The 17,353-nt window shown below is 40.6% G+C and overlaps 1 protein-coding gene across 3 annotated transcripts in view; it reads left to right on the top strand.

The window, feature by feature from the left end:
- The window catches only part of UPP2 (uridine phosphorylase 2), a 31,770-nt gene extending 19,821 nt beyond the window's left edge, over nt 1-11,949 (top strand). For 2 of the 3 annotated variants that reach the window (XR_014540477.1, XR_014540478.1), the window contains 3 exons: nt 1,776-1,922; nt 4,450-5,057; nt 11,305-11,949. Coding sequence is in view for 1 of the 3 variants with exons in the window: in XM_083579729.1 (XP_083435855.1) it covers nt 1,776-1,922; nt 4,450-4,619 (317 nt within the window). In the remaining 2 variants the exon portion in view is untranslated. Of the gene's footprint in view, nt 1-1,775; nt 1,923-4,449; nt 5,066-11,304 lie in introns of those variants that run through there. The other variant, XM_083579729.1, reaches the window with a different exon arrangement.
- The last annotated feature ends 5,404 nt before the right edge of the window (nt 11,950-17,353 follow it).

Here is a 17,353-nt window from a genome sequence, read left to right as displayed (position 1 = left end):
AGAGGATTAATGCAGAAATGAAAACACAATGAAATGGTTTGCTCAGGTTTAGTACAAGATGAAGGTATGTGCTTGGCATATTCAAAAATATTACTTACAATTAAAATAAGCACAGCTTATTATGCTTCTCATTAACAAGTAGCCTAACTAGATAGTGTGCTGTTGGTGGGATCGCCAATCACAGAGTCTGTTATAAACATTAAATGGCAGGTGGTGGGGGGAGGGGACATTATTGTTGGTGGCACCAGAAGGGAGGCTTATGTGAAAAATCACCTGCCCCACATAGAAATTAGCAATGGGGGGAGGGGCAGAATCTCCCACAACATGGCTGCTAAGAAAGCCACTACTGCATTGTGTAGCCGGGCTCTTATATTCCAGCTTCTACTTAAAACAATAATTGGCAATGCAATCTTATGGATAGCTACACAGAACTAAGACCTACTGAGTTCCATGGGGCATACTCCCAAGAAAATGTGTAGAGTACAAATGAGGCAATTGTCATGCTATTACAATACTTCCATTAAACTTGACCCTACTGGCCATGCTGGCTGGGTCTGACAGGAGCTGAGGTCCAAAAACATCTGGAGGGCCACAGATTCCAAATTCCTCGCATATAGGAATGAAGCAGAATGAGATCCCTTGCACTATACTTCATTTTTATGAGGAACTAAGACACTAATTAAAGAAACTACTTCCCAGAGCATTAAATAATACTTCTTTACATACATATGTAAACATTTTATACTATTTGAGCTTAAAACTTTGCATTTCAATACAGATGTTCCCACCTTCCCTACACCATAGCTTGGTGTTGTATTTTCCTCACTACATGATTAAAAAGCAGCAGGAGATTGGGGCATATAATGCAAGGGCACACAGTGCACCACCTCCTGGCTCAGTAAGTGTGAAAATACATGCTGCTCCAGTTAGGAACGTTAAAAGTCATGATGGCGAACATTACCAAATTAAACCACCTGCTAGCCAGTACATACTAGCTAAGTGGCACATACCTCTCAGATCAGGTGGGTGGCAATACAACCACCCAATTTCTGCCTCCCCCACCTGTGAAATGTCAGCCAATAAACAGTTCACTGCCTTAAAGCAGAACAGTGGTAAAACAAATAGAGATTGTGTTTTGTGGGCTCCCCAGCATTGTCCTTCCTCATGTCTGAGGTTCTTGCACCAGAAAGTCCAAATTTGCCACTATGGGTTGCATCCAACACTGCGAAAACTCCACTCAGCTCCACTCAGACAGCGGGACTCCCCCTTCTCTCCCTGCATGCCCCTAAAATTTGCTCTGGAGGGTCCCCCATCCCTCTGGTGTAGATTTTGAGGGTGTCCAGGGGAGAGGAGAGGGAAGCTCCAGTTCACAAGCGGAAGTCTGTTGCATGTTGGATACAACGCTATTGTCTTTTAGTGTACTGGTGCTACTGTTGTTTCATTACTGTTTTGTGCTGCTTTCCTCTGCACAGGATAACAGAGCGCATTATCCTTAATTTATTGAATCTTCGCCATAGTAATACAATGTTTTCAGACTCCGCATTTTTATATGCCTCTTTTGCGCTGTTTTGTTGGAATGTTAAAAAATACATGGCAGATAAGGTATTAATATTTGAACGCGCACGCTATTAAAATAAAAAATTCCTGAGGTTTTCGTTTAAGCAGAACGTTGGCAAATTGGGTTATCTGAAGAAAGCATTCTTTGAGACTGCAAGTCAACTCTGCCAACACATGGAAGTATAAAATACTTACATTTCCTTTTCTTTCCTTCTAAGGTCAGGGACGATTAGATGGAGCGTTGTGTTCCTTCTCCCGTGAAAAAAAGCTGGAGTACTTAAAAAGAGCTTACAATGCTGGAGTTAGAAACATCGAAATGGAGTCTTCTGTATTTGCTGCTATGTGCAGGCTTTGTGGCCTTAAAGGTAAGACAGAGGGTAGATCTGGCTTTAAATTTGTTTTCCTCCTTTGCTGATGCTTCCTCCTTGCAACCCTCTTCTCTGTGAAGCACAAAGTGCTTTTCACTGCACTGTGACTGTCCACCATCTTTAGCTAATGTGAATAATTAAGGCCCTGTCTTCGCTGACACAGTATACTTGTGTCTGATTGAGGGATGGAAGCGTCCGTCATTTTGAGTTCTCTCCGTTTCTCATTTTCTAATCTTAAATTCAGTTCTCCACATTTTGCACCAATTTGCAATTTAAAAAAAAAAAAATCCTCAAGAAAATTCACCAGCATAATAAACACATTTTTGTGTATGCAGTTTTGGCTGACATACACATTTTTCCTACATAGAAAGCATTGTTTAATGTTATTTTCACTAATATCTTCCTTATCATTCATCCTTCCCAATAATATACAAACCATTTGTAAACATTTTATAGAGAACTGCATCACAGAACTTGGAATAACAGGATGGCTGTGTTTCTGTGTGCATATTATTTCAGAAAACACAAATTTGATAGATTTGACTTGGAATGTGTACTAAAGTGAATTTCTTTGCCATACGACATCTGAATGATACCATTTCTTACTGAAAATGGAGGTTCATATGACTGAATGCTCCTTCTCTTCCCCCCTCAAAAATTTATCTGTACACAAAATCACAAATTTTTGTTCTTATTTTATTGTCAGGGAGAAAATTAGGCTAGAATTGCTTCCCTCAAGCTCTTAGCACCCTCAGGCAGCTGTTGAGACCTCAGTTCAAATAAGCAGCTGCATCACCGCAACTGAACTCATAAATCCTCTTCCCTTTTCTGGAATCTGATCCATAGACCCAAGGACTAATACAACCCAAATACTGAGAATTTATTCAAAACCATCATTTCCCCAAAGGGAAAGTCTGGTCCTGGCTATTCAGATTTTATAAATCAATTATATGAGATTGATTGGGGTGCATTGTACCCAAGGGGGAGTGGATTAATGATGTTAGAAAAACCAAAACATTTCAAGCCAGCTTGTGAAAATTTTCTAAGACTTTCATGTCAGTGTGTGTGTGTGTGTTGTTTCATTTTATAGTGGCTGCAAAGGTCACTGAGTTCCTGCTGACATTCTGGGGGTTGCATTCACTGTTTTTATTCAAGCTATTTTTAAAAGCTGAAGATATAAAGATCCACTGGTCAGAGCTTACATTTGAACTACTAACAAGAGCATTTCAGGAAGAATTTCTTTGTGCTATGCATTCCCTTCCATACCTCTCTTGGAGGCATAACCCTTGTTGGATTTTTATTATGGGGTTTTCTTATGTGTCTGTATTAGGGCAACCGAGGGAAATAGGTTTATAATCGTTTACAGGTCACATTGATGACCTCTACCAATTATAACTGAACTGCAGCTATGAAGGCTGCCAGTTTCTTTAAGAGTAGTGGCATGGTAAGGAATGCCAAATAAGGGTGCAGTTTTTGCATTACAGTCAATAGCTAGGGTGGCAATGTGTGCAACTTTGCAGAGGACCATCTTCTATTTGAAGGATTTAATTTAAAGATGAACAGCAATAAGAAGGGAGAGCAGGGACCTTGGTGCTACCCGTCATCAGTTAGCAAACATGGATTGCAGAACAGTATTATTATTTTTTAATTAGCTCTAAATTTCCATTGATGATGTAAATTAGCATATGCAAATCTGTCTTTTTTAAAAAGATGCACCCCCTCTCCCTCCACTGATTTTCCACAGTACCTCCCCTCACCAAGAAAAACAGCACCTTATGGGAGCAACTTTTACCTACCCTCACTGATTTATTTCAGTGTGCTTAAGAACTGGAAGGTCCAATCTCAGAGAGAGAGAGATGAATGCTCCATCAATAACTAAGTTTGTCTTGAAGATTTTTTTAAAAAAATCATTTGACAATGTTTGAAAAGCCCAAATGGTTCAACCCTCTTTCCTGTTGGTCCTCCACTCATTTTCCTAGAAGTAAAAAAAAAATGCCTTATGCTTGGGAAGGGGTTAACGGGCACCAGAAAGCCCCTTTCACACATGAGAGGATCTCATGGTTTCTGCAAGGAAATATAGTCAATGGTCCCCAGCTGAGAAATGATGCTCTGAACAGCATTTGCAGTGCATGGGCACAGAAAGGATTTTGGGGGGGAGGCCTCTTGTTAAAGAGTGGCAGAACCTCAGTCAGCTATGTATTTTTATTGAGGGGCAGTTGCCCCTCTCTGCCCCCCCCCCCGGCGATGCCCATGGCCACATGGAGCCACTTGTCTGTCAAAGAGACCTTTGTTGCCAACTGTTACCCGCTCCCCCTTTCTCAAGTTAAAGCTTTTCCTTTTCCTTCTGGAAGATGTAGGGAGGCTAGTAGCAAAGACAGGTTGGTTGTAAATAAATGGGCTGCAAACAAATAAAATTAGATTCCAGTCACCATCTCTCAGAAGATTGTGTTTGGTCTATGTATCTGATATAAAAAAACAAGCCTGAACCTCTTGTTTTCCCTTCTCCTGTTCACTTGGCTTCTAGCTGCAGTCGTCTGTGTGACTCTGCTTAATCGGCTTGAAGGAGACCAAATCACAGCACCTCACGAAGTTCTTCTGGATTACCAGCAACGACCTCAGCAGCTGATTTCATTGTTCATCAGAAAATGCCTTGGATTATGGAACCCTAATGGATTATCAGAAGATGTCATCTAGAACAGATGCAAAATGGGATATATTCTCTCTCTCTCTCTCTCACACACACACACACACACACACAAACTGTCTTTTAAGTCTCAATGTCTAGACCAGCCTGCTGCCCTCCATATATTGTTGAACTACAACTCCCATCATTCCTTGGCCAAGCTGGCTGGAACTGATAGGAGTCCAAAAATATTTGGAGGGCCACAAGTCAGTCTTCTCTGCTATAATCTACTGACAAGCCTTCAATCCAAAAGTCATCAGGAAGTTCCTTTTCATTGCACAAATATTTGAACGGAGCTCTCTCATGCCATGCATCTGGCAATGCTTTGCCCATGGGTGTCAGCTAAAGCAGCCAGTGAAAGGTATCTTTAGTTATCATTAAGGGCTGTTTATAATAGCGAGCCAAGCTAACTCTTGTACCTCAGAGATTACTTCCCAGTTGGCTCAAAAGCGAATCTACTGCTGACTTCCGGAGGCGGCGCGAAACCGTGATGGCGGACCTCTTCGAGCTCTGAAGAGGGGCACCGCAGAAAAGGGTTGTTCGCGACGGCGCAGCGGCAACCCATCAAGATAAACCACGGGCAGAGTGAGTCCGTGGCCGTGGGACCCGGCGGGCACCTGGAGCGACCCCGAAATCACAAAAGGAACCCCGTAAGGGGCTCCGGAGTGAAGGAGGGGGAGCGGTGCTGTGGGTTCATCGCTCTTTCTGCGGAGGCGAAGCCGCGCGGCTGTCACGGATGAGCGCTGACCTTTCTTCCAAGAAACATCGGGCTGAAACATCAAACCCGTGAGTAAGGACCCAAGATCCTACAAATTAATTTGGAAAATTTGGCTAAAAACGGGAGACGAGAAAGAGGAAGTCCGTCTTCCGGCACTGCTTTCAAGATCAAAGCAGACGGTCTAAAGAGCGGAAAGCGCTGTGAACAGGGAAGCTTTAAAGCTTTAAACTGGGACTTTCGTGCACACTTGAATTTTCCTTTTAAAGAATAAATACAGCATAAATTTGACCTGGAGCGGTCCCCCAAGGGGCAAGGGAAGATTCTAACCCCAAATTCCCGGGTGGCCGGGTAAAGTTGTTTAAACTGCGGAACTGTTGCAAACTTCCAGATACTTTTGTAACTGGAGAGTGTAATTTTGAGCTTACTTAGCTGAAGTGGATACAATTGCAGGCACCTTGCTGGAACTTTGTTACATGTTCAAAAGTGCCCTGCAGGACTTTTTTCTTAGTGTGCTGGAACTAATTTGCCTTTAAAATTGTTTTTAAAGTTGGAACAAAGGGACTTTAATGGCGGAAAAGTTATCTTCTTCTTACTAAAACTTTGGTGGCACTCCCCCTAGAGGACATTGGGAATATAGAGGCCTGGGAAAAGTTTTTCTGTTTATCTTCTCTCAATAGACTGTTTTTAATTTTGGGCTTGCCTTTCCCATGGGACTACAACATTTGACCTTGAACATTGACTGATGAGTGGCACAGGAAAGACAAGAGCAGCCAAAGCTAAAGAAGCTAAGGAGAAAGAGAAAGCAAAAAAGCAAGCACAGCTTTTGCAAACAACTTTAACTCAGGGACGTAGATTATCAGTTCCAGCTGTGCTTGCGACACAAAAAGTAGAAACCGAAAAGCCTGAAAGATCTGAAGAGGAAGATATGGCAGCAGGAGGAGCTGAGGGAATACTGAAACAAGTTTTGGAACAATTGTCAGCAATAAATCAAAAAATTGATAACCAATCAATAAAAATTGATCAAGCAACATCCTCGATCCAGAAATTGACAGATCAGGTTTCCCAACATAACCTAGCAATTGAAAAATTGCAAGGAGCAACAGAAGAGAATCGTAAACTGGCAGGGGAAGCCGCTCAAATTGCAACATCAGCTAAAAAAGAAGTCGAGGAAGTTAAAGCGGAAGTCAAGCCTCTCCATAAACAGATAGGGGACCAACAAACCTATCTCTCGTTGGTGGAATTGAAAAATCGCGAGACCAACCTCAGGCTAAGGGCAGTCCCAGAAATTGAACAAGAAGATCTGATTGGACTTTTGACAACAGAGTTTACAAAGTTCTGGGACTTAAAAGAAGAAAGTGATTTCAAAATTGTATCGGCTTTTCGGTTGGGAAGATTAGTAAGAAAAGACAGGTCCAGAGACTGCTTAATAGCTTTGAGATCAAGGGAAGAGAGAGACAAAATACTAGGCCTACATTTCAAAAACTCAATTGTGATACAAGAGAAAAGGGTGGAAATTTACCGAGATATTCCTAAACAGTTAGTGGACTTGAGAGCCACCTATTCAGAATTGGCTAAGTTGCTGAGACTCAACACAATTCCTTATAGGTGGGAGTTCCCACAAGGGCTATCATTTACTTACAAACAGAAGAAGGTTAAAATAAGATCACCAGAGGACCTACAAAAGTTCCTGCACGACCACGGAGAAGATCTCCAAAAAGAAGCAGCAGCTAATTGGCCTATACTCAACCCAGGTGGAGCAACACCTGCACCTTCGGAACCAGAGGAGAAAGAAGACACACCGCTCTAGGTGTGGCAGAATAGTTCAGGATGTCTCTGCGGCTACTCAGTTGGAATATAAATGGCGGAAATTCCCCGGAGAAAAGAAGGAGGTTATTTCACATATTGAAGAAAGAACAATTGGACATTATTTGCTTACAAGAAACCCATGTGACCAGGCTCCACAGGAAGGTTTTGGTTAATAAAAGACTAGGCCAAGAATTTATTTCGTCTGACAAAGTAAAGAAAAGAGGAGTGGTGATTTATGCCAAGGAGAGCCTGACACCTAAATTTTTATTTAAGGATGAACAAGGAAGAATTTTGGCAATTGAAATTCAAACCCAAGGAGAAAAAATATTGATATTAGGAATTTATGCCCCAAATGACGGGAAATTAGAATTTTTCAAGAAGCTGCATGAGACGCTGCTGGACTATCTGGATTATGCTAACATCATAATGATGGGAGATATGAATGGAGTGGTGTCTACACATATGGATAAGTCTTACAACCAGAACTTAACATCAGACGGCAGACTGCCTAAAACTTTTTTCGAATTGACTGACAATCTGGATTTGATCGACATATGGAGGACAAAGAACCCCCTAGGTAAAGAAGGAACTTTTTTCTCTGAGGCCCACCTGTCCTGGTCAAGGATCGACCAAATCTGGACTTCCAGGGGGCTGGCACCTAAGACTAAAAAGGTGGAAATCTGCCCAAAAACATGCTCCGACCACAACGCCTTGAAAATAGAACTTAGATTAACTCAACCCGGTTCCTTCAGATGGAGAATGAATGACACACTACTAAGAGATCAAGAGATTGTGAAAAAGGCCCAAAAAACATTAAAGGATTATTTTGAGATAAATCTGAATACTACAGTTGAAAAAAGAACGATTTGGGATGCAAGCAAAGCTGTTATGAGAGGGTTTCTGATACAACAGAATATAATTAAGAAAAAACTCTGGAAAGGAAAGAAGGACAAAATACTGGAGAAAATACACCAAGGAGAGAAAAAACTGAGAACCAAACCAAAGTCCAAGGAGGTGCTGAGAGAAATTAAATTCCACCAAGCAGAATACTCAAAATTGATCAATCAGGAGATTGAATGGAAAATAAAACAGATGAAGCAAAGATCCTTTGAATCAGCAAATAAATGTGGAAAGCTGCTAGCTTGGCAGCTGAAAAAAAGACAAAAGCTAAATACGATAACAAATCTAGAGATTGATGGAAGGATAGTACAGAAACCAGAAGAAATTAGGAAGTGTTTCCACAGATACTTCAAAGAACTGTATGCACAGGGGCCCCAGAAAGAATCAGAGATAGATCAATTTTTAAAGATAAATGGACTATCAAAAATAACTCAAGATAAAAGATCAATCTTGAACTCTACAATAACCTCACAGGAAATTGAAGGTGCCATTCAGAACATGCAACTAGGCAAATCTCCAGGCCCGGATGGGCTTACCTCCAAATATTATAAGGTTCTGAAGGATTATTTGATACAACCTTTGTTGGAGGTATGCAACCAGATCATGGATGGGAAGAGGGCACCAGAAACGTGGAAAGAAGCCTTCATCACATTGATACCTAAGTCAGAATCTGAAAAGACTCAGCTTAAAAACTACCGTCCTATCTCACTCCTAAATGTGGATTACAAAATATTTGCAGACATTTTGGCAAATAGACTTAAAAAAGTTTTAAATGAAGTAATTCATAAAGACCAAGCAGGCTTTCTCCCTGGTAGACATTTATATGAGAACACTAGAAACATCATTGACATTTTAGAACTTTTGCAGACTAACAGGAACACAAGGGCGGTGTTAATTTTTATTGATGCGGAGAAAGCTTTTGACAACATATCTTGGATGTTTATGAAGAAGAACTTGGAAGGGATGGGAGTAGGACGGGGGTTTGAGAATGGATTACATGCAATCTATTCAGAACAAAAAGCTAAATTAATAGTGAACAATGTGGTGACGGAGGAATTTAAAATTGAAAAAGGGACACGACAAGGGTGCCCTCTATCCCCTCTGTTATTTATTTCAGTCCTGGAGGTGCTACTGAATATGATCAGAGAGGACCGGTTGGTACAAGGGATAGAGGTCGGAGTGAAACAATATAAACTGAAAGCTTTTGCAGATGACCTAGTTTTGACACTGCAGGAGCCAGAATCCAGTACAAAAAAAGTTCTTGAACTTATATCTGAATTTGGTCGGGTGGCGGGATTTAGGTTGAATAAACAAAAAACTAAGGTTCTGACCAAAAATTTAACAATTACAGAAATAGAGGGGTTTCAGAGAGAAACAGAGCTGAATGTGGTTAAAAAAGTGAAATACCTTGGGATCTATTTGTCCTCCAAAAATTTGAATTTATTTAAGGATAATTATGAGAAATGTTGGTTGGAAGTTAAAAAGGATTTAGAAATTTGGTCAAGATTGAAACTTTCCTTGTTGGGAAGAATCGCAGCTATAAAAATGAATGTGTTGCCGAAAATGTTATTTTTGTTTCAAACCTTACAGATCGTGGACAGAGTGGATTGCTTTGGAAAATGGCAGAAGGATATATCTAGATTTATCTGGCAGGGCAAAAAGCCCCGAATAAAGTTCAAAATATTAACAGATTCAAAAGAAAGAGGGGGGTTTGCCCTGCCGGACCTGAGGTTGTACTATGAAGCTGCAGCCTTCTGCTGGTTGAAAGATTGGTTCTTGTTGGAAAACACTGATGTCCTAGATCTGGAAGGTTTTAATAATGCTTTTGGTTGGCACGCATACTTATGGTACGACAAGGTTAAAGCACATAAATTGTTTAAAAGCCACATTGTCAGAAAAGCAATTTTTGCAGTCTGGATGAAATATAAAGACTTACTAGAGAGTAAAACTCCGAGGTGGTTATCACCAGTGGAGGCCAAGGCCCGAAAAAGACCCAATATGGAGGCCTACTGGCCGAAATATTGGGAACTAACTGAAAAAATTGGAGACAATTGGAAGTTGCAGAGCCAGGATAAACTAAAAAATAAGGTGCGAGATTGGCTACATTATGCTCAAATTCAAGAGGTTTTCAAAATGGATAAAAAAGTTGGTTTCCAGGTGGAAAAGTCGAAACTAGAGACAGAATTGTTAGAACCAAAGACAAAGCTGTTATCTAGAATGTATAACTTGCTGCTTATGTGGAATTTACAGGATGAGACAGTTAAATCTGCTATGATTAAATGGGCACAGGATGTTGGACACAACATTATGTTTGAAGACTGGGAAAGGTTATGGAACACCGGAATGAAATTCACGGCAAGTACTGCCTTGAAGGAAAACATTATGAAAATGATATACCGGTGGTACATGACCCCAGTCAAGTTAGCTAAGATACATCACCTGTCTGACAATAAATGTTGGAAGTGTAAGGAAGCAGAGGGGACTTTCTTTCACCTCTGGTGGACATGCCCAAAGGTTAAGGCTTTCTGGGAAATGATTTATAATGAGTTGAAAAAGGTATTTAGGTATACCTTTCCCAAGAAACCAGAGGCCTTCCTGTTGGGCATGGTGGACCAGAAAGTGTTAAAGAAGGACAGAGCTTTGTTTATGTATGCTAGTACAGCAGCAAGAATACTCATTGCAAAGAACTGGAAGACACAAGATTTACCCACGCTGGAGGAATGGCAGACGCAGTTGATGGACTACATGGAGATAGCTGAACTGACCGGCAGAATCCGAGATTTGGATGTAGAAACAATTGAGGCGGACTGGAAAAAGTTTAAAGACTACTTGCAAAAGTATTATAAACTGTATGAATCTTAAGATTGTGCATGATTTGGAAAGGATACGCTTTAGCAATCATGATTAAGTAAATAGTAAATCAAGTGATAAAAGAGAAAAGGAGATAATATGAATTGAACATGTTACGTTTATTTTAAAGGTATAAAAATTGTGATATAATATATTGAATTTAGATACATAACATGTAAAAGTTACAATAAGGTAGGACATAAGGTAATAAATTGCTGACAAGGTTAATATAAAGAACGCAGAATCGGAAGGGGTGGGGAAGTCCAAGTTGGGATTTATTTTTGTTTTGATTTTTATTGGTTTGTTATAAAAAAAAAAAAAAAAAAAAAATGGTTTCTTGTAAACTTCTCATTTGCTTGCAATGTACAAAATTTGGAAAGAAACGCAATAAAAAATACTATTAAAAAAAAAAAAAAAAAAAGCGAATCTACTGCTCTTGCATGTTACTGTTGTTCAGCACACCTGTGAAGAAAGGCTAGAATATTATCCTACAACACAGTGGGGTAACATTTCATTTTAGACATCTGTCAGAAATTGATCAAACAGGCTGGAAATGTTTAGACAGAACATGTCAATGTATAGCAGCTCCACAGCAGCACATAAAAATGTTCCTGGTTGATTATACTGTGATCCTAGCTGAATATGTAACACTTTAATGTTGATTTCTACCTGAGCGTTTCAGTAAATACCAGGTGATGAGCTCCATGATGACAGAGGAACCCAAAAAATGGAAGGGAAAGGAGGCATTACATTACAAATTCAGAAAATATGATCAGAAATTACTACCGACAAGTACTGTATTCATATTTGCTTGCTTATCTGAATTCACATGAGGAATTGTCTTCTTTTTCTAAATGTAAAAAGTGTACCTTGTGCCGGCTTAGGAGTTCAATTCTTTCCATAACCTATTTGCTTTTTAAACTGCTGTGTGCAATTGCATTTGAGATTGTGCTGCTTTGTATTAAGCTTAAGTTATTTATATACTTCATTGTTTAATATATCACATTACATCTGTTTAACACTTCTGCAAAATTGGTTAATAAAGACTTTAAAAGAGAATGAGGAAAGACTGTTGGGGGTGGGGAGTGATCATTTATCTAATAAATATTCATGAAATCTTTAATATAGTATGTTTTAAAAGACAGAGGGGGGCACAGAATCATATTACGGCACTTGCAAAAAAGATGTTTAGTATATTCTAGAGTTTTATTCTCTCCCTTATTTTAATCTCCTTTGTTGGACTAGCAGTAACAAGACTCAGGTTCAAATCCTCAATTGTTGGACTCTTGGAGAAAGTTAGTTTGTTGTGCAAAAGCACCACATCAATTTCTATTGTGCAACCTGAATTTGTTGGTATGTGATTGAATCTCACCCGAAAATAGCAACAGTCTGGAACCACCAGCAAAACAAGTTTCTAACTACACATATAGGTTTAATAGCTTTGGTGAAACAGGAGTCCAAATTTTTCATGACATCTCTTTTATCAAGTTGCACCCTGAAGACACTGCTTCCTATGAATCAAGACCAGATGGTATTTTTAAATCATGACATCAACCCCAAAGTAGCCCAGTTGCTTCAGGGCAGTGGTGTCACACAAAAAAAGACTAATGTTTTCTTGGGTTAATGCATTCTTCTGCAGCAAGAGATACGCCTCACTTAGGCTGCATTCAGAAGGTGAGTTTTGGCACTCTGTTCATTTATTTTAACGATTTCTTAGCCACCCTTCATCATTAAATGATTATAGGCTGGCATACATAGAAAAGTATGACTAGAATTAGCTATGCAGGGAGTGGCAGAAATGTGATGGAAAGGGCAGGTCCCTTTTTCTTGGAATATTGATTATATTATACAAGAGACTAGGACCCTGTGGGAGTTGACATCTTTCCGCAGGGCCTGCAAGACAGAACTGTTCTACCAGGCCTTTGGCCAAGGCACAGCCTGACCCCCTCCTTTGGTAATTCTTCACAGAACTCTAGCCCAATGGTTGCCATCAATTTGATTTGAACTGATTTTATAATGAATTGATTTTAGAATACTGTATTATTTTATTGTTGTTAGCTGCTCCGAGCCCGGCTTCCGCTGGGGAGGGCGGGATATAAATAACAAATTATTATTATTATTATTATTATTATTATTATTATTATTATTATTATTATTTTATATACCCCAAAGTACATGTACCAAACAGCATGCTGTTGTCTACTCTCTGTCAGACCCTTGAAATGATGACTGCCAACAGACACTGAAGCATTCTACAGGTTTAAACAGGCAGGAGATGGAGAAACCTAGTAGCACTGAAACAACGTCATCAATCATTGCTCATGGCTGTAACTCAGGGGTGGGGAACCTGATGCCCAGGGGCCAAATGAGCCCTTCCAGGCCCCTCTGTCCAAGCATCAGGACTCTCCCTGAGCCATGCACAAGGTCAAACCACCATTGCTCCTGCTCCATGCCCTCCCAAAGTGCTTGTGTGTGTGTACAGAAGGCTGTGACCTTTGACTGGAATGTAGGCTGCTGTAGAAAAGAGTCACATCCGTTACTTTGCTGATTTTGGCCCCACCCACTATTGGCATATGACCCCCAGAAGGGAATGTGGGCCTTGGGCTGAAAAGTGTTCCCCACCACTGCTCTAGCTGGAAGCAGCTTATGCAGTAGTCATTTGAATGTCACCCAGCAGGGAAGTAGTGGCTGTTGATAATTCCTTCTCTCAGTAAACATAGAGTTTTCTATCCGTAAGGTTGAACTAGATTGCTTTAAGGGCTAAGACCACTAGGGGCACAGAGAGAGGGAATAATCAAGGGCTACTAGTTACCTGTTGTGTAGTACAGTACGTTCCTTCCTTTTCATTTCCAGAATTTTAGAATAATGAACTTGATCACTGCTGATATTTGGTTTTATGATTCAGTGCTTTCCCCATTGCAAAATACCCAGGAAGCATGTTTAGGCCATTTGTTTGGGGGGCAGCTATGGAAACGTCCACAGGTGCAGATCTTTTAATTCTAGATCAGTGGGTAAAATGGGAGTGCTATATTTTAGGAACAGAAATAAAACTTTTTTTTTCTTATTTGAAATCTAAACTAGACCTCAGAGCCTACACTGCAGAAGTCAGAGATTATTGCAGTAATCAACTGTGCCATGCTGCAATGAAAGCTGTAATTTCTGTACAGTGAATTGCAAAGAACAAAGCATCCATCACAATTCACAGAGTGCATGAATTTAGAGCTTTCTCCCAAGGTTTGGGGGAGTACGCTGTACTTTAAAAAAAAAATAACCCCCACACTTTATCATTAACTCGCCGTTGCCAGTGAAAAACTAATTCCTCCCTACGTTATCTTCTTTTCGGCACACCTCACCCAGCAATCGGGACAAGATGGCAGCAGTACCATATGGAATTATGTCATGGTGAAGAGAATGTTAAGGTTCAGCAGATAAGCCAAAAGCAAATGGGGGGACAATGACATATTTTGCAAAAAGAAGAATGTATGGGTTACGATAATATGCTTTGTCTGATGGTGCAATACTTTTAACGATTTTGTAGTTAATAGGTTATAGATTTAAACTATGTCCTTGTCAAATTCACTATCACTGGGCTGACCATGACGAAAAATGCTCTTAGTTTTCTTCAGATTTTTACAAAGTACATTTGCAACCTCCCTACAGCCTTTTTACCTGCTTTATTGAAGCAATTGTGCATTAAACAAAACAAAAAACAAGTGTGGCTAAATGAAGGTCGTCAAAATGGATTCCATGTCACTGGAATACTTGACCTTTTGGATCTTCGTCAACAATTAATGTCTCCTGGCTGGTTAATTTGTCTACACCTTAAAGCTTAAATACTTTTGACTTTGATGTTCATATTGCAGTCTCTGACTGCAGGGCATATGACGCTATTGCCAAACCGCTGGATTACTGATGTGTGCCAGGGATGTTTCATATGATAAAGCATAACAACAGCTACTTCCAGTAGAGACACATGCTGCAGTTTATGACCAGAGAATTCATATATAGGGAAAGTAAATTTTAATGGACTTTCCTATCTTCTCTATTCCTATATGATTTAACAGATGGGAAGAACTTCAGTGCCTTGATCCATGAAGCCGATCTTTGAAGAAGGCTGGTCTGTGTGTTGTCTTAGCGTTTAGGAGTATTTTTCATGTCCAGATCTTTACAGCAAGCATACAGGACATGGGGGTGGGGGAGAGGAGGCAAAGCAGCCCCACAAGAGCTGCAAGTGAACATTGAAAAATGCCTTATACCAATTCAGACCATTATCTAGCTAAGTACTGTCCCACACTGACTGGCAGCAGATCTCCAAGGTTTCAGAGCAGTTGCTTTATCAATGAAGCCTGTGATGGGACAGAAACCTTCAATTCCTCCAGGGCCTCATCACCCCTAACAGGCTCCACCTTTTTCTTGAGAAGTGGAAGGTCTTAAGCAACAGGCCTCTAGCTTGGAATCTATCATCCATCCTCCTTTTGGAAAAAACCCAATTTTCACCCAGGCTCCCTTCATCTCCTCCAGCCTGTAATTAATTGCACTTCTCTTGTAGCCAACTTCAGAGGACACACAATATTTCCCTAAAAGAAAACCCAACACACCAGAACAACAATACTGGCCTACACTTAAGGATGTAATGCTCTATTTTCCACCAGCCCCTGCAAGATGGATATAAACCAGGTTACCACGCAGGGCTAATGTATTCCACACTCTCTTGGCCATAGCCCCACCCCCTGTAAATTGGTATAGTAATGACCTGGATCTGCATTGTAGTGCAATTTTTAAAATGCTTACAAGCTAGGGTAAGGCTGGAAGAGGGAATATGACATTTTTTTGGCAAAAGCAAGACCTGAGTTGGAAAGTTCATAAGTTTCCATCTTTGCTGTTACCTTTGTCATTTTTGAGCTGACACTCAATCACAAAAGTCTTGATACTTGAACGGATTCTTATGGGGCAACAATCACCTCTCCACCAGAAAAAACCTGCAGAAAAGGCAGGGTCAAGACAATTAGTGCTCCACTCTAGCCTTCTTTTTGTTGCAATTGGCTTTCCAAAATGTTAATCATTCTGTGACTTCATTCATTGGCTAAAACCACTGAAAGACAGGAGCAACTTAGTGCTATAGAAAACAAATGAGAATAGCTGCTATGTCTTTTGTCTCATCTCTTGGGTTCTGTAAATGCCACAAGTCACTTTTTAAAAATGGGAACCTGGGAATAGCTTCCCCCCACCCTTGCTCCATGCTCACAGACACCGCTACATCTCCACTACTGCTACCACCTCAATTACTGCTGTCCCAAAGCCTACACACATAGAATGAACGGGCACAATCATCTTGAGAGCTGCAGCTAGATAGTTGCAGAGATAGAATAAAAAACTGATCAGAAGATTATGAATAGATAGAAAGAACAAGAACAAAGGTTTTACAAATACTCACATTTGCCTTTGAACTCCAACGCCAACCTCTCACAATTACACATTAGTTTTGCTCGGCCTCATTATACAGCACCCTTTACACTTCGTGATGCTACCAAGAACCAAGTTAAGGTTTATATTTAGGATATTGTCCATGGTGACAGCCGCTGAAGAATTATTACTATATTAAGTGCCATGTGAAATCAGCATTTAAGTCCACTAAAGAGTCATGCTGTTGTGTGGTCAGCCCCATTTTGGTATCTGAGGCAAATGACAAGATGGCATCCCTTTCTTGTTCCATGTACAGAAACTGACTAGACAAGTAACTGGTTAGCAGCAGGCTGGTTTAGGGGGTCCAGGACAGTTCTGTCTTTCAACACAGGGGCATGGTCAGGGGGGTTAGGAGGACTAGCTAGGGGTTTGCCTAATAATAGGGTTGTCTCTGATATTGTGGAAATGGCCTTTCTTTAAAGGACATAGAAACATGTGGCCAGAATGGTAGCCAGTCCTGGTACGTCCCCCCCCCCCATGCACACACATACAAACACACACACACATTCTATCTATCTATCTTTCCCGACTGAAAGAATTGTAGTTCCTCATCAGAATCCTGGATTTGCCTTTAGCCACGGCGGGGGAAGGGAACAAAAGGGAAGGCATGTTTGAAAGCGGCCATTTTAAATAACAGCAGAAGTCTGAATAAAGCATGGCTAGAGGGACGCAGAGGAGCTGTGAGGTGTTGAAGGAGCCATGAGGGGATGCAGGAGCTTAAGCGACCTGTGAAGGCGCAGAGGCGGACTGTGTGAAGTGTAAAGGGAGGGGTGTGGGAGTTAGCAAGGGCATTGGGGTAATATGAGCAGGGGCGGCAGCCCCTAGTACTTATATACATAGAGCTTGAACCATACACCCATTATGATCTTAAGGACATGTATATACATACTTTGCATGTACCCATCAAAATATATCCTGAAAACCAGCACAAATGTGATTCAAAATCTTCTGAGTAACTCAGCTGCAGAAAGTCCACCATCTGTAGTTTTGCATCAACCCTGTTCAAGA

The sequence above is a fragment of the Podarcis filfolensis genome, assembly GCF_964270895.1.
Source record: "Podarcis filfolensis genome assembly, chromosome: 1".
Lineage (NCBI taxonomy): Eukaryota > Metazoa > Chordata > Lepidosauria > Squamata > Lacertidae > Podarcis > Podarcis filfolensis.
This window is presented reverse-complemented; position numbering and strand designations above follow the sequence as displayed.